The following is a 23,293-nucleotide window of genomic DNA, read 5'->3' as shown; positions in this document are numbered from 1 at the left end:
GGGCAATGCATGTGATTATGGGGATTGCCCAGTTCACTCATGGCTTTACAAGTACATTTCTTGGGGTTGTTTCCCTATGCATATCAATAAAACTCTCACATTCAGCATGTTTTACAGTTGGTATATACAGAGCGCTTTAGTGGTTCTAAAGAGGCCTGCTAAACTAAAGAGATGGCAAGTGGTCACAATAGTCTGAGTAGCCGAGTAGCAGCCTTCAACCCTCGCTATGAGCGTCTGTTGAGTGTCATACGGTGTGGTAATGACAAGGACGCTATTAGCTTGTTCTCTAGTGAGCATTACAGTGTACATCTGGAGATAGAGTATGTGTTTGAAGACCGCATGATGTACAAGATTACCCCCCTGAATTGGGCAGTGAGATTCAACAAAGCAACTCTTTGCAAATATCTACTGGACCATGGAGCAAGGCCTTTTAGCAACTTGGTCTATGAGTATTATCCTTTGCATGAGGCCTGCTGCAGAGGTTTTGATGCCATTGTAGCCATTTTTATCGAGAAGAGATGTGACCTGAACAAAACGACTCCTATCGACAAGGACACTCCTTTGCACATAGCCTGTGTGAGAGGGAACGTTGGATGTGTGCACTTATTGCTGGGTGCGAATGTGAATCCTAGCCTGAGGAATGCCGCTGGGCACACTCCTCTGGAGGCGGCTGTCTACAACAATCAAGACGACCTCGTTAAATTGTTTGCAGCATACGGCATCTCAAACAGTGAGTGAATACCAGCACACAGTACGCACACAGTACATGTGTTTCTGCTATTATACCCCCCCCTGCATGTGGGTTATAAGCTTGTACATGTGGCTTTGTAATTATCATTACTCGTGGTTTTTGGTGATTGTCACATAGGAACATGCCTATAGCTAGCTATGGATCAAGGAAGAATATGTGGCCCATTATTTTGTAAACATATTCTATCCTAGTGCAGTTTAAACTTGTTACTGTTACCCTGTATAATTATGTTAATGTTGAGAGACGTATGCAATCTAAGGTAACAGGACTCCTGAGCATCACTAATTAACTTTCTGCTCAATTGCAATTGCCATTAATAATATTTACTAGAAAGTAGTGAAATACCCACTAGCCCCTTCTCTATTCCACAGTCCAGTTGTAAGTTTGTTTGTACAAGCACATTTCCTTGTCAGTTCCTTCACTCTCTGGGAAGTGTACAGTGAGTATAGCCACCACCAGATGTCGTGGGACGTGGGTGTACAACTGTGTGGCATTGTATGTTCGGTTTAGCTGGAGCTCAAATGCTAAAATGCGTGGGTGGGCTCTGCAAACAGCCGGCTCTGCAGCCAGCCACAAGTATGGTTTGGATTGTAATTAGCATCTAATTCTTCATGTTGAAAGTTAAACATGGCTGAGTATTTAGGAGGAAGAGTCAAGTGTTTCCTATCTTTGCGAAGCCAGAATTCTTCTTAATTATTGTCTATTAGAAGACCTGTTTGTTTTGATGTACCAATACGTACCTCTTTCAAGTGTATGAAAGTGAAAAAATAGTGTCCCTTTCTTCTCCTTTTAATTAACTATAGCTTCTTTCATGCTCAATTATGCACATCCAAAACATGTACATGTAAATACAGAGTGGTGTAATGAGTCTAGCTGTCGTGTTATTGGTAAGTGTTGCTTTCTTCATGTCGTATCATAGTATCCTGTTATGCAAACCTCTCAGCTAAAGTAACCTAGTTTATGAAAATTACCCATATCTCATGTTTGTAGGGAATAGCCCTACGGGTTGGGTTACGTATGGTGTGTCTGTTACAGTGTGATCACACCATGATTTCATTGGTCAAAAGGATATGGGTGAATTTTTTTAGTGACAAACGGGCTTCAGGGATTTGTTACCATAGTATCATAATCACCTGTTCTGTTGTGGGTCCTAGGATTATGTAGTTTTCTTAGGGTTTAATTTTGCGGGCCACTGATAATTTGAGGGCTCTAATCTTGACCTGTGAGGGATTTTTTTATTTTATTGATTTTGCCGCAATAGTTCGAAATAGGTGGACCATCTGCATGCTCTGTTGTTCTGTGTTAGTGCTGAGAAATCCCCACCCTACTTAGCTGATAACCACCTGGCCATGGCCTGACTGGCGTGACCCACCTATAGTTAGATTAGCTGGCCATAGTTTACGGTTAAAAAATCCCTTTGAATCTTGTTAGTAGCCTGTTTGTTGGACCAACTCTACCGCTGCTACTACCTACATGTACAAGCTTGCAAATTCCCCCTCATACATGTTAATCTATTGCGCAATAGACTACACTCAATAATGTACTGTGCACTGCACTATTACATTAACTTCACCATACTGGTTTATCAACCACTTTTTAATGAGTTTTTTTACTCATCTCATGGTTACTCTCTCCCTAAGGGGAATTTCGCAGCTGTTAATAATTATTAAGCGCCTTCTAATTTTTTACTACTACTAAAGTTAAAAGTCCTTTTGAACATAATTTGCTGTTGGCATAAAATGAGCTGTAAGTTACTTGAGTGGTATGTAAGCATATTGGCATAAGGAAATACGGTGTGCGAGAGATAGTTGTAATTTGTACCATAATCATTATAAGGAGAACTAGTGTTTGAGTTAGCTGAGCTGATTGTTGTCTGGACATGCAACACAGCTATATATAGTGCAAGATCAACACGTGCTTATTGCTGTTGCTGACTGTATACAAGCCACACAACCCTGGCCACTAGGTCAAGGTGTATCAATCAAAAACTCCCCTTGACTTTAAATTAGCAATTATGGAGAGCAGCTGTAGTGTGTGTACTCACACTGAGTTGCCTGAGGGGGTTATCCACATTTCTCTAAGTCAACTTCAAGGGCCGACTTACTATAGACAGACCATTTTTGCATTAGCAAGGAACAATCGTATACATAACCGTTGTACAGAATGTATTGATTTACTCATTCACTTATTAGGCAAAATGTGTAATGGACGAATTTTAGTGGCTACATTTATATATTTTTCTGATTCAAGTGCATTCGTTTATTATTGTATTCCTTACGTTCATGTACATAGCAGCTATGTTGACTGTTTCTAGTACGCATGCATTGTAGGGTAATTTCTACAATGACGTAATGTTTAATAAACACAGAGCACTATCTTGCAGTGTTTATACAGAGTTAGTTTTAGAGAGCTTTCAGTGAAAGTGTTAGTAAGGACTATTAACGCACTAAGTAATATTAGAATGCTAAGCACCAGGGTAGCCTATTAACTTAATGTTTTCTGAGTCTTCTTAATTGTTTACGCTTTTGTACTGTTTGTACTTGCACTGTCTCACCTCACCATTGAGCAGGCCCTACCCCACCAGGAGTTGGAGACGTGATTCTGGTTTGTTGGACCTTGCATGCATGTATTCATGTATTCATTATTCGCGATGAATATTCGATATCACGTACCACACACAGCGTGAGGCACACTGATCATGAAAGTGCACAATGGGAGGGTGAACTAGTGATGACCTTTCTAGCTCTAAATGAGGTGTTGTGGGTCTTCTAGTCAATGATAAAGGTGACCCTCTATTGGTCTTGTGGTTTTTATGGGATTGTTTTTTGCATAGTTAACTTGTTGCTTAGCTACAATACTGATGTATTATAATTATTACGTGGTGTGTTTACTGACAATAATTATTAAGGAATAATTATGCGGTTGCCATTCCACCGTACAATGTAATGTATTGCGCCTACCTGCTAACTTAACTACACGTAACAATTAACTAAAATTTCCCCCCAGTTGCCAGGAGAATTGTATAGTTGTAGTACTAATTTGTATTGCATGCAATAATAGCCAAGAAAATTCCTTATTTAGACATGTTTCTGTATAAAGCAAAGTCCCTTCGTGAGTTGTATATATATACATCTGATTGATATCCGACAAAGAGATTCTTGGCATCCTGATTGTGATTACATTTAAACTTAACAGGGGAACTTATTCGCTTCTTTGTTATTTATAACTACTTCTTTGTGGATCTTGGCCGGAGCGAATCAAATCTGGGGGTAACCTTGCATACTATAGCTTAATACTTGTCTGTTTATACTGCTTGCTGTGTTTCGATAACTGATGTATAGATTACCATAAAAGGGAGTTCCTTCTGTTGTCAAAATATTTACTGTGTGTATTTTGGGTTGCCAAGTAACGATTTGTTGAACTCTATGACATCACATCCTGGGACTATCCATAGCTTGAGTATGCATAAGAACTGTCTGTCTGTTTGTTTAAAACTGGAATGATAACTGTAACTAGTTGTTCGCCTCAGTCGCAATAAATAAACGTACGTACTGATTTGTTTTTATGTGGTTGTCAGATATTTGAACAATTTCTAAATTGTTTACAGGAAATCGTTGTATGTTGTCTGTATAATCGAGTTATTCTATACCTTCCGAAGAATAAGTATGACCACAATTTTAGGAACAATTTTAGGAACATAGCTACGTATAACTAGGAAGTGTATGTTATGGTTCACAGCATTTTTGTCAATTTTGTGCTAAAGATAGTCATCTGTTGGTAATGACCTAAACTTGTTGTGTTTTGCTTGGGTGTGTTAATTAACCGCTTATTGGTGAGTCACTGTTGTGTGGGCGTGGTGTTGTTTGATTACCTCATCGATTAGTCTAAGAGATCTTCCTGTACAAACTACCTCTTCACTTGATGTTTCCCAGTATGTATTTCATTCCTTAATTGGTCCAGGCCAGTGTACAAGTGTAACTCTGCTTGGGGGGTGGGGGGTGACTAGTACGAAGTAACGTAATAGTTATAGTGATGTTGGATAGTGTGCCCTGCTGCTGCCGTCTTGCACATATGGATGTGTCGGTTTCAACAGAAGCAATGAAACTGAGCTATCATTATTAGCATCAGAGAGCAGTGCACTATCCTAGTGCTCAGTTGCATTGCTTCTATTGAAACTGAAACATTCATCTGTGCATGCAATGCTTATACTGTTCGGATACCAAACCGGCCCTGAATGACAAATTAGCTTCAATTTGATTGCCGTATTAGCTCTAGCATCCTTTCTAGTCGACTTTAAATCCTTGTCATTGTTCTTGTTGTCATTACGAATGTCAACAAAAATCATTGCTTGCTTAATATGTAGAGCACTTTTGGTATATTAGTGTCGTGTTTTACCTTTACTGGTAAATTGTGACATCCTGTCATGTGATTCGTTTCCTGTGTTAATAGAGAGTGATCATAATAGTTGCTGTAACCTCGAGCCTCAAGTTTGTGTTATAGTCCTTGAAACTTTTAGTATAGTCGGAGAGATTGTGTCATTCAGTCAGTCAGTCATCAATAAGAAGTGACCTCATGCATGCAGTACACGTACGTCTCATAATGAAAGTACTTCCTACCTACGGTGGACTGATAGTGGACAATCTTCTCACTGTGGGGGAGGGGGGGCTTCATGCCGTGGGTGAATGATTTCATGGTGGAGAGCCGATCATCTCACAACTATTCATTGTAAAGTATAGGGGAAGAGTGGGCTGAGTGGCTGCCTTTAGTTAGGGAATTTTATACACATAGTCTATCTCTTAATTGCATTTCCTTTGTAATTCTTCACTAGTGATCAGACTTGCATGATATGAAGACAAGCTGTCTGGAGGGAGAGCTACCTTACGGGTATTTCTCTGATGTCGGCTGAATGTTTTGGTTTTAATGCGATTAGTATCCCATGCATGCAGGAAAGTGCGCATTACTTCAATTACAGACTATCAGGATGTGTTTGCATATAATATTATAGCGAAGGTATTGTGCCTGCAAGGGGGGGATACTTGTCGTATGCAAACGGTTCTCATAATTTATTATGATCAGTATACTGAGAATTATTATTGTGTGAAGCGCTAATTATTGTCCTTATTACATGCATCCTTGGTATAATAATATCAGTCTAGAATAGCCTGTAGGAAGTACTCATCTCTGTGCATGCAGCTTTGGAATTGCACACGTTGAATTCTTAACGACCTATAGCTATTGGAATGCAGCCATGCAGTACAATGAGCCAATTGTGTGCGTCTGGGATAAGGGAGAATTTTTCATGTGAACTTCTCAGGCAATCACCTTCTTAGATCAGCCATGATTTTGGGTGCAAGCAGTTTCACACAATCAATCATAATAATGTCTCCCTGCATGTGTTGCATGCAAGCTAGTTGCATAATAATGGACTGCATGCACCCATGCACCCATGCAAACCAGTATTCCCAAACCAGTATTCCTTTACCCTCTTCCTGTCATGCAGACTGATTTAATATTAAGCCGCACTTTAATTATTGTAAGGACACCTTATAGGTGCATGCACCTAGCTGGGGGGAAATCCTAGGCTATACATGCAATCTTGATTGGTATGTTGTTCTAATAGGTAATGGATTGCTTTGATGTGTGATTAAAGCTTGTGCTAGCATGTGTTGGGGGCATTGCAGAGCGGCTATCAAGCTTCAGTGTCTAGTACTTCAGTCTGCTGTAGCTCTTGGACACTACTGCCCACTGTTTGGACACTATAGGTTCTTGTTCCTGCTCTGTGGAGTAGATAGAGTACTTTCTATAGATAATTATAAAGATTATACTATACGATGTTTCATCTGCTTCAGTTTTAGTATCTGCTGAAGGTGTGTAGAGGGTTTTTTTAGTACAAGATTGTATTTTGATGGTTAATACTATTCAGAGGACATGTTACGTATGGCCTCGTGGAATCAGAAAAATGGCACTTGCATTACGATTATTGATTTTTCATACCATTTTCAAGGAACCCTTTAGGAAGCTCTGTAATGTATTAAGTAACTTAGTTCATCTTTTTTAATTGCTCTCCCTTTACTGTGGTGGTTTAGACAACTTGACCAAAAACACTGAGCTAGCTGTCTTAATAATAATGTATGAGACTAACCATGCATGCGTGTTTAGTGGCCAGCACTAGCAAGACAAACAAGTCCTTTTTATTGCCATTTATAAGAAGCTAGACAATGCAACTTGATATGTATAAGGAAATTTGGTCTAGTGTAGTCTCGATGGTCTTATTTAGCCTCAATCAGGACAATTGTACAGATTGCCTTTAGTGAAGAAAGTGCATAACTTAAAGTATAAATAATCGCTCAATTATGGATCATTTATTTATTGCGTTTCTGTCGTAGTTTGGTAACGATTTGTAAACATGCATTTCTTTTAGTTTCATTACCTAATTTAGAAAAACTTGTAGATTTTCACGCTTGGTTGAAGCATTGGTAACATTGTTTCTTTTCTTTAATCATTTTCAGTGTTGCATTTTTTGGGTATATTGTTCATCCCCAGATGAATTTCAAACGGATATAGCTCATTTATATAAATATATTCATTGGTTATACAACACGAGGGATTTTCCTCGACTATTATAGAATGTATCACAAAAATTACAATTTCTAGTACCTCATAATATAGAAAATAAATTATGTAGTTAACGTACACTTTTGGGCCACATTAATTGTAATTCTAAAGTTGTCCTTTATTCGGAGGTTTTATAGAAAAAGTAAATTTTGGGACTTTGTACGGAGGCAATGTCCTATGATAGAAAGGTATTTTGAATACAGTTGTCCCACTGTACATACATGCATCTGTTGATTGTTGTGGGAGTTTTATACGTGTACTGTTTACTGGGTTCAAGTTACTGGTTAACCTCTGTGAACATGCATGTAAACACAAGAGTGGGGTAGTAACCCAATAATTGTAAGCTACGTACGTATGTCTGCTCGTCCGGCTATTTACGCTGAAGGGACGGTCTTGCTATGAGGGTGTGCTGTGGGGGGGGTTAAGTGAGGAGTTTTACAGTTTAGCGGAGTATTTGTTCAGTTATGTTATGCGCATGTATTCACGAGTTAACTTTAATTGGCTATGATGGGATATAATAATTGTGTGGGCCTAATGGGGTTGAAGTGCAGAATGAGAATTAACTCTGTATTTGACCTATGTATTATTGGCCACTCATACTACGTCTATCACTGAAGAATTTTTATACCACACTGTTTACTGGATCACACACACATGCACACACACCCACACACACACACACCCACCCACCCACACCCACACACACACACACACACACACACACACACACACCCACCCACACACACACACACACACACACTGTAGGTCCAGTCACCACCACCAGTGCACCAACCACCCTCACCCCGAACCTTGTGACACGTCCCTCCCACTCCTCACTGCAGAGAAGACACTCACTCAGCTCTCCCACAAGTTCTGTACAGAGGCTCATTTCAACCGTGCGTCCCAGCTCAAGACCTACCTCTGTTCTTTTCAGCGATTTTGAACAAAGTGTTGAACTTCGACCTCCTTCAAGAACTAACACAATTACAACAACGTCATCGCCATCGAAATCTCCCTGTCTCACTAACGGAGATTCGTACTCATCGTATGTTCGTACTACAGCTCCTTCTATTTCACCACTGGTCGACAGTGGATGCAGCGATTCCTTACGCCCTACATACATTTCACAGCTGTCCATTGCAAGTCCATCTTCGGCCAATTCTCCCAGCCCTGTAGACAGAGATGGCGGGCTGCAAAAGAACTGGATGAGCAGCGATTCTCGAAACCCAAATCCCACGAATACGCAGAGTGGCTACTACTACTCAATGCCATCAAAATTCACTACAACAGATACCACCCACGTAGTCTCTTCAACTAAACACCGCGTGCCTACAACCACCACCGCACACAATGTAAAGAATAGTGGTCAATTCAATAGTACGCTGAATGCCTCTAAAACTTTCCCAGGGGTTGAGATACCTGCTGCTGTGAAAATCAGTCAAACCACTCATGGATACTCCGACCACAGAAGACCTGAATTGAAGCAGATGGGATTTCACCGACCTTTGAAGGATTCTTGTGGTATTGTAACACCATCATTATCATTGTATAATCAAACAACTAGCTGTCCGGAATCTCTTGCTTGCAAGGACAAAATAAAATGTGCTGCAGAAAAGAGATTAAAAACTCTCACAATTCCAAAAGCCGCTGCTCCAGTCGAGATATTAACTCCGTCCCCATCGAGGGAACGGATCAATTCACTTGTACACTGTGTAACTAATGCACTGGAGAGAGTACACTGTGAAAATGGAGAGGAACTTTCTTCGACTCTAACCCAGAAATTATCTGCAGAAGTTGCTGAAACAGTTAGTCTCACACCCGAGCATCTTGACTCTCTAGTACAACTAGCACTTGCCGCCCCCATAGACACGAAATCAAACCACCCCCCAAACCGTGACTTGGAGGTCCCGTATGTTACAACGGCAGCTGTTGACCACCCGGCTGAGGCCCTGAGGGAGGTCGGATTGAATATTGAGGATCATCCTCGTGATGTGAGAATGGGGGAACCTACTGACGGTTATATGAGCGTCTTGTTCAACCTACGCTCTAGTCACGAGACAAATGGAACATCAAAGACAAGCAATAATCAAGTTGTCAAGGTGAGCAATAATTCTGTTTTGGTACTTTCCCATTAGTAAAATTAGAATTTAGTGAGCACACTTTTGTTAAATTATCCCTGCACGTACGGATAGTTAGGTTGGTTGACATTGAGTGATTGTGTGTACTGATAGGCCATCACCACGTTCTATGTCCATTGTTGACGAGTTTCACTTTAAAGTTTTGTTAACGATTATATTTGTATACAAATACAATCGCTAGTAGGGGGGCTCACCTCGGTGTTATTGCTATTTAACTTTGTTTACGTTTCCATTTAAGAGTGTTAATTACACGGGAATCTTTGAAAGAATTTCTTGCTTTGATGAAATTATAACTTGAAAGAGCGCAGATAAATCCCCATACTAAAGTAGCTGGTTTGATGAAGTACGAGGAAATTTGTTTAAAGTAAATACTGCACTGTACAAGTGTGGGAATGCTGTATACAGCGTTAGCCTATCATTTGTTAGTATAGCTACCACATTTTATTACCAACCAACCCAATATTGAAAGGTAACCGGTTAAGGCTTCTGTAAAATCTGTTGATAGAAGTTTGTCTGTAATTATATCCCAGCCCGAATGGTGCGGAGAAGGGTTTCATCCAAAGCTTTCCTGTTAAGGGAAATTAATACATAATTATAGCTATACTAGCTGTTTGCAAACAAACTATGTACATACGTTGATGAGTCATTGTGTGTATCCAATAGCTATATATGCACTCGATCAGGTATAGATTTTAGAGTTTCCACCTTTAATCTGTGTGTGTAGATAGTGTTGTGTGGGGATGTGTAGGTAGTGTTGTGTGAGGGTGTGTAAGTAGTGCTGTGTGAGGGCGTGTAGTTAGTGCTGTGTGAGGGCGTGTAGTTAGTACTGTGTGAGGGTGTGTAAGTAGTGCTGTGTGAGATGTGCCTTGTGTGAAGTGTACTGTTACGGTACACATAATGATGTCTCCAATAGCACTCATTTTTAAGAGTTTTCTTCCTCTGTACGTTTGAATGCTATAGACTTAATTATTGAGCTCATTATTTACCAGTTTCTCTTTGACTGCCACTTCTCTGAAACCTTATCCATTGAATGAAAGGTCACTGTCCTCTGGTGTATGCTGAAGGGGAAACTAGAAGTATGCTGCATTAAGCTTCTGTTGTGCATCATTGAACTGCTTTTCTCATATACAATATTGGTGTTATACAGCCACCCACTGGTTTGCCTTATGCAATGTTTACTATACATGTAAATATTGACTTCCTGTGCACTCTCGTGCATGCATGCATTAACTATGTACCCCTGTATAATAATTATATCTGTCTAATGCTATGCAGGTGGTCGTTCGTGTGTTTAATCTTCGAGACCCCCTGGAGAGCAACTTGTACCACAGCCTTGACCCAGAACAACTGCTGGACACTGACATGAGCACAGACCACATCAGCGAAATCGACATTCTGCACCAGCTATCTGACTCACCGCACCCATGCATTGCTCAGCTGATGAATCACTTCAAAGCTGACGTCTCAAACCAGTACGACAGATTCGCACGACAAGCCTGTCTTGATAATGCAGACAAACTCTATGTGACCAGAAAAGTGGCCGATTTTATTGTACTCTCAATGCCATGTATAACACTAGGGCGATATTTCGAAGATCTAAAGCCCACCTCAACTTGTGCCATTTCAGAGACTAAAATTCTTTCAATTTTGTCTCAGCTTTTATTAGCAACTGCTCACTTGAACCACCACAAAATAGCACATAACTCTATTCATCCGGACAACATCTTTGTCGATTGTGAAGATCACGATACAGTAGTAATCTCTAACTTTGGCAATGCCATTTCTTTGGACAATATTTCGACTGATGAAATCATAAAACTCCAGCAAAAACTGAGCACTGATGTAGGTCGTGGTGGATCACACCACGTAGTCGCACCTGAAGTGACGGAGGCCCTACTCACTGACTATGAAAGCTCTCTGCTGATTGACGATATGCCGGCTCTGTTTGAAACCAGCGATTCGTACGCAGTTGCTCAAATGGTGTATGAGCTTGTTCTGGGTCCGAGTCACAAGTTTGTACGCGAGCTAGGAAGAAGTTGCTATTCGTACAATCAAATTCCGATTTTAAATGGTCTTTCTCCACTTTTAAATCACTTACTAAAGATGCTGTTAGCTTATGATGCGGCTGCTAGACTGACGGCTTTACCGGGTGCCCTGGGCTGCCTAGTTCTTCTGTTTGGACCAAACCCAGCACAAATCAATTCGCTGAAAGAATGCAAAGTTTGGTTGCTCGCCGAAACATTGGAATTCTTTTTGAGACCATCTTTGAAGGATATTTCAAAAGATTATTCAGACTCACATGCTAAACTTCTGTGTATGTATTTAACTATTGCTAATGCCAACCCTAGCCTGGTTTTCAATGCTTGTCTTTTCTTCCAAGACCAGATGAACTAGCAAAGAAGCCTTTTATTCCCGTTTAGTGTTTAGTCTTTCCGTTTGTGTTGTGTTTTGAGAATGACTGATTGTGTGTGGTGTGTGTGTGCATGTGTGTGTCGATACTAAAATTAATGTTGTATGACTATACATATCATGTTATGGCTGTGACTGCATGCACTTTCGGTATGTTCTGCTGGTGTTGATGACATTAATTGTTCAAAAAGCTGAGTGGTGTGCATGGTGCATGCAATAAAAATAGTAGTCATACAAGTGCTAATGAATTGCAAATTAATTGCAATTTGTGTGTGCATGTGCATGCATGCATCAATGAATAATCTGTAATTCAGTATCTATGTGCTGTTCAGTTCAGAGTCTAATTCTTCTGTCAATTCTTCGGCCAATTCTTCTTGTTTGATGTCTCGCAACAGTCCAATCAGCGTTGCCCAGGTGATGGGCATTCTACTGGTTACCCCTGACAACCACATGAGTAGCACCTCGCGACAAGCCTCATCGTCTTGTCGTCGAGAGCTTGTACGAATTTCATTCACTTTAGCATCAGTTTCCTCCGAGGGTTCGTCAGGGTTCAGCTGCATGTAGAGAATCTCCCAATCAAACATGATTTGGTCTCGAATGACAATCTCTTTTCCACTTTTCCCGACCACACGTATCAGCTGCTGTGGTTTAGGCATGTCGTCTGATTGTGTGTGTGTGGGGGGAGGGAGGGGGGGAGCAGAGATTAGCGCATAGGTTGTGTGTGTGTGTGTGTGTGTGGGAGGGAGGACCTGAGGGGGCACAATTATTGCTACATCTGAAGAATTGACCGAAGTTTAGTAAAGAGTTACAACACAACAAAGCAAAGAAGTAGCTCTAAATGCCCTCAAAATGTACCAACTTATTTACAGTACAGTTTTTATTACATTTGTTTCAAATTCTCTATTAAACACTTACAGCCAGAGAGAGCAGATTGGTATATATCACAACAGAACCATGGGTAATCAGCCTCTCATACAACGTACCTAGTTTGGGGACCCTAGTCACTCGTCTCCCTGTCGATGGACTCTCGGCCTCCTTCAACCAGTCCAATAGACTGATGATCATATCTGTCATCTTGGCCCCCTCAAACCCGGTCGCTAGTTTTAAGTAAGTCGCCTGATCTCCAAATTTCTCTTGCCACAAATTCAGCATGCCAACTCTTCTTTGAGAATTCTTTTGATGAGATTTTAGAATTTTGTGTTCTTCTTCAGAAGTGAGCCCCAGGCTAGGAGAGAGGATTTTCCAACGGGTGAGCTTTAAAGCCATCTTTTTTAGACACTCTGGACTGCAAGGCTTGTCCAGTCTGTCTCTATTGAGAATACGACTGGCCAAAATAGCATCCAAACTCATCTCACATCTTACAGCCATGTTTGCTGCACACGTAACACCTCTTTTACTTAGGTAAAGATCGTTAACTATACATTCTCAATAATAATTGTAACCCGCGGCTTGAAATTGAATAATCCTAATTTGGAAAAGAGTCGACATAATAATACACTAATTTTTCACCTCTTAAAATCTCTGATTGCTACACATAATTTTATAAGAAGAGTGATGAAAAAATTACAGCCAGCTGTATACGTACCAATACGAATAATGATGACTTTATAGTATGGTGCATCATACTTGAAAATGTGAAATGATAGCAGCAAAAAATCATGTACGCAATAACATTTGCTTGAGAAATAATAATTATACATAAACGTAAAGTTAAACGTGTTGCAGCTACTAAGTGTTGTGATGCAACCAGTGCTGATGAACTGCAATCAAAAATTTGTTATTTATAGCTGTTTGAATTCTGTGTTCAACGTGACTGTGTGTCAAAATGTAAGCAGAAGAAGTAGTGTTGTTACAATGACAGATGGAATCAGAGTCACAGCACCATTAGCAGGGAGCGTGCTGGAGACTTTACTAGGGAGTGTGGTTTGAACAGAGCTGCTGAGGAAGTCGGTTGTGACAACCTCAGCTGCTATTAGATGAGAGAGTATCGGGTCTGACGCGAGCATGGGGGTCTGGTTGTTTATGAAGGTGGCCAATTTCACTGCTTCAGCGTTGCAAGCCATTACCTGCATACAGAGGATAGAATGAAGATATTGCACCCCACGATTTATAGCCGCGAGTAACTTATCAGTATTTTATACATGGAGAGGTGGTCTCTCAATACTGTATATACTGACAGTCACAATGAGTTCCTATAGCTATGACAGTATACATATCTCTCTGGAACTACGTACGTACTGTAATATACAATTAATGCACTAGCTAATATACAAAGGAACACAGTTCTGACAACACACCCACACCCACACACACACACACCATTAGGTTGTCAGGTAAGCTCTGGGTAGGCAGCACCCACACGGACACAGAGTCGTCATAGGAAACATGTCCAAACAATTCACACTCGAGCTGTGAGGAAGAAAATTGGCAGCAAAACCATAAAAACAGACACCAGATAATGTAAACAAGTCATAGCTCTTATAGCTTGGCTACAATTTAATGCTTTACACTCAAAAGAATATAAAACTGAACCTTTTCAGCTAGCCTCTCCCCCCCTCCAAATATTGACTACAAAGAGTTGTACCCGGTCACTTCATATCCTCAACCCCACAACCGTAATAATTTATTATTATACGTACCGAGCTGATCTGGTATCTCAGTTTCCGAAGCATGTCAGCTGACGAAAGAAACTCTCTCCCTAAAGCGTTAATATTTCTCCTCAAAAGTTCCTTGTCTGACAATATGGTCAAGTGACTACCACACTGTGGACAGCACGAGTCATGTGACAATACGCCCACGCAATCAGGAGGCAACTGAGGACAAACTACAGCAGCACAATTCCCACGAATGTTTGTTTGAAGAACGTTGGTGCCGGGAATATCCTCACAACGTCCGCTGTAGTCAACAGCAACGTATGCATTCTCGGCATGGCAATGACTGTCGTACGTCTCCCCGTTCACACCGCACACAGACTCTGTGTTGTCATAGGAACACTCGTCCTGGTCAGGGGTCAAAGTTGAGATTAATCACATTGTACATACACCACCTAAAAACAATTTACAGCCCTAGCTTTAGCATATTTATAATTATTGTATAGCTTATGCAAGTCGGGCCCCAACAACTGGCTACGTATTTACACTGTAGGTAGCTTATTAACAAGCCCTTTGGCATAATTATTTGGGAAACTGCAAACATTACAAAGTGATAAAAACTATATCCCAGATAAGAAGACTACAGTATCTATGGCTACCTGGCAGTATCCGAAGTAGTTGACCTCGCTCTGTGTTGTGACAAAGGTGCACAGACTCGTGTGTTGAATATTGTCAGAGTCACACACCGGCTCCAAACTGTTGCAACCTTCAGATGACACTGTAGGAGAAGAGCAACATACGATAACATAATTGAGAGATTGCTGTTGTGGGATTTTACACTGGCAACAAAATATAAGGAAGATAATAGCTATACTTATTATTATACTGATCGAAGGGAACGTTGCTATTATGCCGTTGGGTGAAGGGACAAAACTTAATATTATTTGTGTGTTTGTATAATTATTGTGTGAACAAAGGTCGTATAGATGTCACCGTGTGTATTTGCATGGTCCTACATGTACATGTATATACAATGTACGTACTCACGCAGCACATGCAGCACACCCTCACACCCTCACACCCACCCACTCACTCACCACATGTGTACTGGGTACAGTCGGCAGCCATCTCCAGACCTGGTGATATGCACACGTGTCTGTTGGGCAGGCACTTGTCCCCACTCCCCACACCACACACACTCTGGGCAGCACCCCCACACGGGGAAATAGAGCCACAGTCACCAACTCTATAATGTGTCTCGTTGTAGCCCAGGCACCTGCACACACACAACACAATGTCAGGGATGTGCATGGTCAGTGGTGGTGATTAGTACTAACCAATAACCAAAATAATAACCACCTTTTATAAACATTGTTTACTATGAGTTTGTGTATTAGATTTCAAATTTAGTACACGTAGTTAATAATTATGGACTTAGATCGAGAGATGGTCTCATTGGATCTGCGTATGCCTCAGGCAAAATAAGACGTACAAATACAAACTACTGTACAGTAGCGATAATATTGAATTGTTTCAGCTGTATACAACTCCTCCTAAACTCTCTCTCTCTCACCTGGCCATGCAAGGGTTAGGGAGTGTCCTACCATCGAATGTGCACACAGGACGGTGGGTCATGGGACAGTCACATGACGAGTCTGCAGCCAGGTGAAATGGTAATATCACGATAATATTCGCCGTTAAGAGGGGTCCCACTTTTACAGTATTTATTATTAGCACCTATTATTTATATTTTATTGTTACAGTATTTACAGTGTACTCACATTGCAGCTGGCCATTGCGTACAGTGCAGCTTCTCTTAGTGCATGTGACCCTTCCATGGTAGCAGGTGCACATGTTACAGTCATCACTGAATATGCTCTGGTGTTCTGCAGAAGAAGAAGAGAGAATAAGTTATTAAGACCAAAACACATTAACTTGATTCAACGACATTAAAAGAAGTGAAGTTGAAAGCATACAAAAAATGTGCATAGCAACGTAATCATTAATAATATTATTATTATCGATACATGCTTATAATAACTATAATTATGGGTGCTTATAAACCAGACTATACTCACTGTAAGTGGTGTCATCCACGACACAGTGCATTTCCTGCTCACAATACAGGTGCACCGGACTGTAACTAGTCGTCACTCCTGCACCACCAAGCGCCGTCACTTTGGTTGCATCTGATTCGGCGTTATTCTCGCTACAATTGAAGTAACCGTAGCAACTACGCTCTGAGTTGGTTACCAGGGCAACACGGACACCACCCCCCTCGGAAACGACAAAGCTAGGCTTGTCCCCAACCACACAGCCGGGTTGACAAGAGTAGGGCGTGCAAGATTGAGTGTCCGACTGACAACGATGGTTAATGGCGCAGAAATAACCCTCGGCACAGGGATTGGGGGTGCACGGGTTCGTGACCCTTTGGACATCTCTGGAACTAAATTCAGAGGGCTCTGTAGATCGAGAAAATCACACAACGTAATTGGCTGATTCATCTCATACCATTGTTAGCTATGAAAATGTGTTTTCTGTACAGTGGTTTCAATAGAGAGAGGTGGTCTCTTTAGGGAGGTCAATAGTGTTAAAGTTACATATAAAGTCTTTTTAGAATTGGAAAAATTGATGGAGAGTGAACTGATGGAGGAATGAGCTCACCTAGGAGATGCTTGAGTGAGATGCAGTACTCCTGTGTGCTAGCAGGTGCTATGATGTCACACACGGCCTCAGGGGTCACATCAGAGTCACTGCAACGTGAGAGCAGCTTCAGGCAGTCATCCCTGCACGTGTGCAATTTAGAGATTACATGTATGTATACTAAAATAATTATCATGCTAGCAGTTTTGTTAATGTTGAACCACATCAAAAGCTATTATTGTTGGGGGGTTGAGATAATTATACTTTCTACATAAAAAGAACATGCAGTAATTTGTTGACTATAATTATAGTTTCAACACAAAAAATACAATTATTTGTTCAATAGGCTTCCGACGGACAACCCAAGCTAGTACAGAATACAGTGGTATGTACTTCTGCAACCATAATAGTAACACATGTGTGCATACAACACAGTCCACCATACACTGCACGTAGGTCACCTGCATATCTGAGTGGCGTGAGTTGAAGCGTGACAGGGTTGCACATGAGTGATACAAGCCACCGCCTGCAGTGAACAATACACGTCACGTTATAATTATGATGGTACATGTACATACGGACTAGTAGGAAGAAAATTTAATAGAGGAACCTCTAATAAGGGACACTTCTCCAAAATTAATGTCGAATGGTTATGTATGATGCAGTATCGATGAACTCATGAATTATTTTAAAGCTACGTACATTATTGTCTATTCAAAAAGAGACTTGTTGTGACAGGCAACAAATTGGCCCAAAAGAACTGCTGTAAGACTATTGTTGCACAAGGGAGTGTATAGTGCATATACACAATAACTAAGTCACGTGTACAGTAAACACACGCACGCAGATATCACCACTGTAATGTACGTACGTACAACCCTCATAAGCTTGTCTCAATAACTCTGAAATAATTATACCACCACCATAACTGATCTCATAATAGGTTATAGCTACATTATAGTCTATGTAGGACTGGACCTAATCTATAATTATACTGAGACTAGAATTCATCAAACCATTCTTTAAAACGCAAATAATATGGAGGTCACTTTTTAGAGTAAGTGATCGTATCATAGACTAACATCTAACAATCCCATACCTTCCACATGTCAGCGAGACAGGTGTCCAGGTTACTAACGAACAGGGAAATGAGTGGGTGGGGGATTACCCCGCTTGCCACCCACGACTGGTAGCTGGTCTTGGCCATACGGTCGGCTGATGCTGTGCAGTGACGGAACGACATGGTGGGCCTACAGAAGAGGTCATGTGACTTGCATGTGATACAGATATGGTTGCTAAAGACTATGGTACGGGCTAGTAGGAAGAAACAACGCCACCTGCTGGTCGATTTACAGAGAAAAATACATTTCTACATATAAAAAATCCTCTGACAACGGTTCGATCATAATTGCCCCAAAGTGCTAATATATTCAATTGTATGCTGGATTACTCACCTGTTGTTTAGACTGCTGCAGAACTGGAGCCCAGAGCAGCCCAACTTGCAGGGAGAGCTCACTGTGTGTGTGTGGGGGGGGGGGGGGGGCACGCTTAAACATATTGGCTAAATCGAGGTACTCATGTCGTACCTCCTCTGTCTGTACTAACCTACTCACTAATAATTATAGGCTATTAAATTACTACATAGTTTCAGGATTGAAATAATTATAGCCAACACTTGAGACAGATCTAGGTATGTGTATAGAAATAATATTAATTATTGTCACTATATTATTTAGTGTACAAAAAAACTCACCATCTGATAGGCAGGTCAAGAGAACATGCTGTAGGGAGAGAAGACAACAGAGTTGTAATGATGTGGTCACCATTAATAACTGCTTAGTTTTGTAATTCATCACATGCACTGACAGAATAAACATTAACACTGAAGGCAAATTTAACTCTTAAACACATGCATGTATGTATTAGTCTGTTCCTAGCCATTATGGCCGGACTGTTGCCTCACCTCGCTGGGTCTATGGATGCAGTCCAGTTGGAAGATGTACCAGGAGGAAGATGAGATAAGACCAGAGTAGAGCTGTGAGGGGTGTGTGAGGATCGAGTGAGGGATGTGTGAGGTAGAGGTATGAGGGTGTGCAGATACGTATATTTGCATGCTGCTACACATTGCAATGGTTAAAGATAAAAGTCAAATCTCGGGTGATGGGATACCAGAATGGGAAAGGTATAGACCTCCTCTTATACTGTACACTTCTAACTCTTGTTTTAATCTCCATGGAAGTCTTTTGATCTTATCTCCAAAACAATCAACGTACAATTTAGATACATACAACTGATGGTTGCCTAGCCTATGGGGGCCTTTAATGCTGCCTGTGGGGGCAAGGTAAGGCAACGTACATCTAGACAGCTGGCACGACACTCATCGGCAACAGCCTTGTAGCAACACTGTACACGAGCCCAGTCAGCATCTGTATATAGGGAATGGCATTACATTATTGCCTTGGTGCACTATTCTATTCCGTTATCACCACGAGCATACGACTGAGAAAAGGCAACTTATATACAAATTCAGGTTTGAAGTATCTGCTTACATGGTGGCTGATCGGGTATGATGCTAGGGTCTGGAGTGGGCGGGGCTTCAGCTGGGGGAGGGGGGGGCGTAAGGTAATTGCATGTGAATGAACATTAATGCATCAATGAGTACGTTTCTGGGTTCCTATATACCAGTACAGATTTACATATAATATTATACGTATATGACACCATGAGACTTGACATGATACACTATACTTGTATATTTGTTGTTGCTTACTAATGTCGAGGAGGCACAGGAGCACAGGCTGTAAGAGAATAAACACTTGTTTTTAGTGTATGCATGTTCACGTAACATAACATAAATTGCTACATATACGTACATGTAGCTATTGGTGAGAATAACTTACTCCTAAACCACCATCTCCGCCGCACACGTTAAGGATATTCCCAGTGGATACACTCACATCTTGATTGCTGGAAAAATTCTGTGATACATGTATAAAAGCATTCTGAAACCAGTAAATCACGATTTATTCTTAGCTATGTACCTCCTGACAAGCTTGGGTGCATTCGTTCGTCTCAGATGCCGCACAGCACGCGTAGTCTGTAATAAAAGACGTCACACGTACGTACATTAACCATCTTATATAATATTATTATCTGCTTCTGTAACTACGTATGTGTATATCTCCAATACGGAACTGTCTAGTGGTGCAACATACATGGCGATATCGTGGGTGTGGTTGTAGGATTGGCCTCATTAATGCAATTCCAGAACGAAGTCTACGTGAGAAAAAATATCATTATGTTTGTGTGGGTGGTTATGGTGACTAGCTTACGTAAGAGGGGGAACAAGCACTACTCATGACTTGTAACTGTAGAGAGTTGAGAGTGGGCATGGCGGGAGAGAGCTCCGATAACGTCTGTGTGTGTGTGTGTGTGTGTGTGTGTGTGTGTTTGTGTGTGCATGTGTTGTGTGTGGGTGTATGTACATTTGCTTATTAAGTACGTACACAATGTGTTGTGTGTGTTTCAGTGTGTGTGTGTTTGTGTGTATCAGGGGAGGGCTGTGTGCTTATGTGATATCTACATAACTATTCCAATCATTACCATCAGGTACATTACAGGCCAACTCTATTGAACCACTGTCACCACAACAACCAACCACATCAGAGAAACCAAAGAGCAGTCAGACAATCAAAAAGTGTACACCGCAAAAAATTCTCTACAAAAAAACAACAACACATGCACCCTATAATATTTTCATAATTGGAATGGACATGCCTAAGACATGAGGAAGTGACTACGCGAAAATGTCGTTTACTTAGAATTTAAAATTCACTTTAGCTTCCTATAATGAGGTGCCAAGTTCGAAGGTAATTATAATTAAAATGTTCCATGCATATGAACTACAGGCAGCCAAATTGGCTACCAAAAGCAGAAAAAAGCTGAAAGGCCCGTGCTGTCTGCGGTCTCTCCCAGCCGAATAGGTTTAATTAAGAGGGAAGACAAAATCAGAAATATAAGCTACCTATTTATGCTAGGCTGTGCCAAGTTCTAGTGCTGATCTAATTCTTCTTTTGTTCGGAACCGTCATGCAATGCTACGTATGAGGTGGGGCTGGAGTGCTCGCCATTATAGGTTCTGATCATTTTCTTAGCAGTGTCTGTGGCCTCCGCCATCTTGGTTGTGATCTATTGCATGCTAAGAGATGCTACATGATGAATGCAGTGTTCCCTGTGATAGTCATAGACGGAATGACTTCAAAAACTGAGCCTCCTCCTCATCACATCTCCCGAAAAATCAACACTGTGTGGAAGAATACTAACCTTGAATATGTTAGATATTAATAAATCATCCTTTTTGTCTGTACGTATCTTCCTTGGACAATTCATATGTACTTAGCTCGCATTGTTATTGGAATATTAACTGTATACATGTAATTACGTGCACTGGCTCGTGGCATGTGAAAATTGAGCTTTGGAAAACATGGAATGCAGTACATCTGCCAACTAGTGCTGAGAATTCAGACCCTTCAAAGAGTTAAGAGCTTTGTATGATATCATAATTATTATGGGGAGTTGGACTGACAGATAAACTTTGGGAATGGATTTTCAGCTGAGCTATATATGTATGATTATTAGCTGCTACATGGGCACGGCTGTGTACATACACGTAGCTGAAGGACAAGAATGTTCAACTTACTTAAGGTAAGTCTCAACAGAGAAACCAATACACAGAATATAATTTATAATAATGCATGCAGTATCTATAAGCACACAAGTACATAACAATGCACCCTCTATAAAGCAGCTACGTACAGTTCTCTCTAAAGCAGCTAGTTTCACAATCATGTTGGTGCTGATTTTACCATTAACCTTATACAGTCTAAACATGGCATTAGCTAGTCTCCTTCACAATTAAGGTTGCGGCCTGGAATCGAGGCTAGGCATTAGCTGGGTGTAAACACACACACACAACTCGGGCTGTTAAACACTTCTTTCTCGTTGCTATAATGAGACCCAGCTGTGATGCTCTAACAGTTAACGCACAAGAGTTCACAAAAAATGCATTGTTTACAGCTGCACAAGGCCTGGTAACCATGTTCTCACTCACCCTGATACAAGTGTCGTTGCAAACAGAGTCACTGCTGATCTTCCCACAGCAAAGCTCCAGTCCTGCAGTGGATGGAAGCATTATGTTATTATTAAAATTTCAGAGCAATGAATTTTGAACAACTATAAGCCATGCATGCAGCTATTGTATTAATAGCAGGGACCACTAAAAATAGATAAATTTCTTTGTCCGAATTGCACGCAAGGCTACAATTATGTTATGACTAATAACTGAAGAGCTATGGATTAGGGTACAAACAATAAACATGATTTGATTAGCTGTAAGTGTGTAAAATTAATGCAGACACACAAAACTCTAGCATGCATATTGCAGCCAGACTGCACACGGCTGCATGCTATAGGAGTTCGACATGAAAACTGAATACATTATACGCAGTAAGAGTAACATTTTTTTTTTATAGGGATAGTGATTTGCATGCAGCCAGTCTGCATGTATGATGCGGAATAATGACAGTGCTTCAGCTCTTACCTTCACTGTTAGCAGCAGCTGCACTCATCAGAGCTGCCACCACTAAGAGCTGCACACACTTGATACCAAAGCAACCGTTTCTCGAACAATCCTTCATCATGGTTCAAGATTGAATATTCTCTGAAAAGTTGATTATCTTCTCCTATAGCTTGATTCTAGCGATTCAGAGCAGTTGATGCAGTCCCAGTTGCAAATAAAGTTTGACAGCTGATTCACTTTGCAGTGATATTATCAGATATCAAATAAGACTGCCAACAGCAATTGAATGAGGCTTTTATAAGCATCTACAAGGTGTTTACAAACCGCCAATACCCAGTAATTTAATTAACATAGCTGAGCTATTGTGGACTGTGTACACGGTTATGATAGGACTGACAACAGATAGTTGTAGATGCACCTCCATCAATACAAACATAACCACTGTGGTGATCATATACAGAGGCTTGAAGAGATTAGATTTAGATTATTGCGGTTAAAATTAATAACGAACAATTTTTTTAATACACATGCATGCAGTATTTATCTCTACATAATAGGGATGTTTAAAA

The 23,293-nt window shown here is 40.8% G+C and overlaps 3 protein-coding genes across 3 annotated transcripts; 1 reads left to right on the top strand and 2 right to left on the bottom strand.

Moving 5' to 3' along the window:
- The first annotated feature begins 69 nt into the window (after positions 1-69).
- On the top strand, positions 70-12,031 carry LOC135347421 (uncharacterized). Its single transcript, XM_064545417.1, has 3 exons — positions 70-730; positions 8,132-9,465; positions 10,780-12,031. The coding sequence occupies exons 1-3, from the start codon at positions 172-174 to the stop codon at positions 11,896-11,898; spliced, it is 3,012 nt and encodes a 1,003-aa protein (XP_064401487.1). The 5' UTR covers positions 70-171; the 3' UTR covers positions 11,899-12,031.
- Positions 12,032-12,118: 87 nt separating this feature from the next.
- LOC135347422 (uncharacterized) lies at positions 12,119-13,318 on the bottom strand. The gene is made up of 2 exons (XM_064545418.1): positions 12,897-13,318; positions 12,119-12,574 (listed from the first exon to the last, which is right to left on the bottom strand). Exons 1-2 carry the CDS (start codon positions 13,279-13,281, stop codon positions 12,231-12,233), a joined length of 729 nt encoding a protein of 242 aa, XP_064401488.1. The 5' UTR covers positions 13,282-13,318; the 3' UTR covers positions 12,119-12,230.
- A 130-nt stretch (positions 13,319-13,448) lies between these two features.
- On the bottom strand, positions 13,449-23,140 carry LOC135347416 (reversion-inducing cysteine-rich protein with Kazal motifs-like). The gene is made up of 23 exons (XM_064545408.1): positions 22,746-23,140; positions 22,257-22,318; positions 20,480-20,563; positions 20,363-20,423; positions 20,189-20,244; positions 20,048-20,125; positions 19,918-19,945; positions 19,697-19,747; positions 19,503-19,573; positions 19,111-19,182; positions 18,901-18,928; positions 18,602-18,662; positions 18,247-18,397; positions 17,609-17,673; positions 17,169-17,290; positions 16,583-16,966; positions 16,286-16,390; positions 16,078-16,159; positions 15,602-15,780; positions 15,164-15,282; positions 14,553-14,912; positions 14,233-14,322; positions 13,449-13,979 (listed from the first exon to the last, which is right to left on the bottom strand). Exons 1-23 carry the CDS (start codon positions 22,843-22,845, stop codon positions 13,734-13,736), a joined length of 2,655 nt encoding a protein of 884 aa, XP_064401478.1. The 5' UTR covers positions 22,846-23,140; the 3' UTR covers positions 13,449-13,733.
- Between the last annotated feature and the right edge of the window lie 153 nt (positions 23,141-23,293).

This window comes from Halichondria panicea, chromosome 14 (genome assembly GCF_963675165.1).
Source record: "Halichondria panicea chromosome 14, odHalPani1.1, whole genome shotgun sequence".
NCBI classification, from domain to species: Eukaryota; Metazoa; Porifera; class Demospongiae; order Suberitida; family Halichondriidae; genus Halichondria; species Halichondria panicea.
The sequence above is the reverse complement of the archived record's forward strand: the minus strand, read 5'-3'. Positions and strand labels throughout refer to the sequence as shown.

Coding starts and splice junctions, on each gene's coding strand:
- LOC135347421 (XM_064545417.1), top strand. CDS start 172: ATGGCAAGTGGTCACAATAGTCTGAGTAGCCGAGTAGCAGCCTTCAAC. Junction 731..8,131: donor AGCATACGGCATCTCAAACA/GTGAGTGAATAC, acceptor CACACACTGTAG/GTCCAGTCACCACCACCAGT. Junction 9,466..10,779: donor GCAATAATCAAGTTGTCAAG/GTGAGCAATAAT, acceptor AATGCTATGCAG/GTGGTCGTTCGTGTGTTTAA.
- LOC135347422 (XM_064545418.1), bottom strand. CDS start 13,281: ATGGCTGTAAGATGTGAGATGAGTTTGGATGCTATTTTGGCCAGTCGT. Junction 12,575..12,896: donor GACTAGGGTCCCCAAACTAG/GTACGTTGTATG, acceptor ACACACAATCAG/ACGACATGCCTAAACCACAG.
- LOC135347416 (XM_064545408.1), bottom strand. CDS start 22,845: ATGATGAAGGATTGTTCGAGAAACGGTTGCTTTGGTATCAAGTGTGTG. Junction 22,319..22,745: donor AGCTGCTGCTAACAGTGAAG/GTAAGAGCTGAA, acceptor CATCCACTGCAG/GACTGGAGCTTTGCTGTGGG. Junction 18,929..19,110: donor GCATCCATAGACCCAGCGAG/GTGAGGCAACAG, acceptor CTCTCCCTACAG/CATGTTCTCTTGACCTGCCT.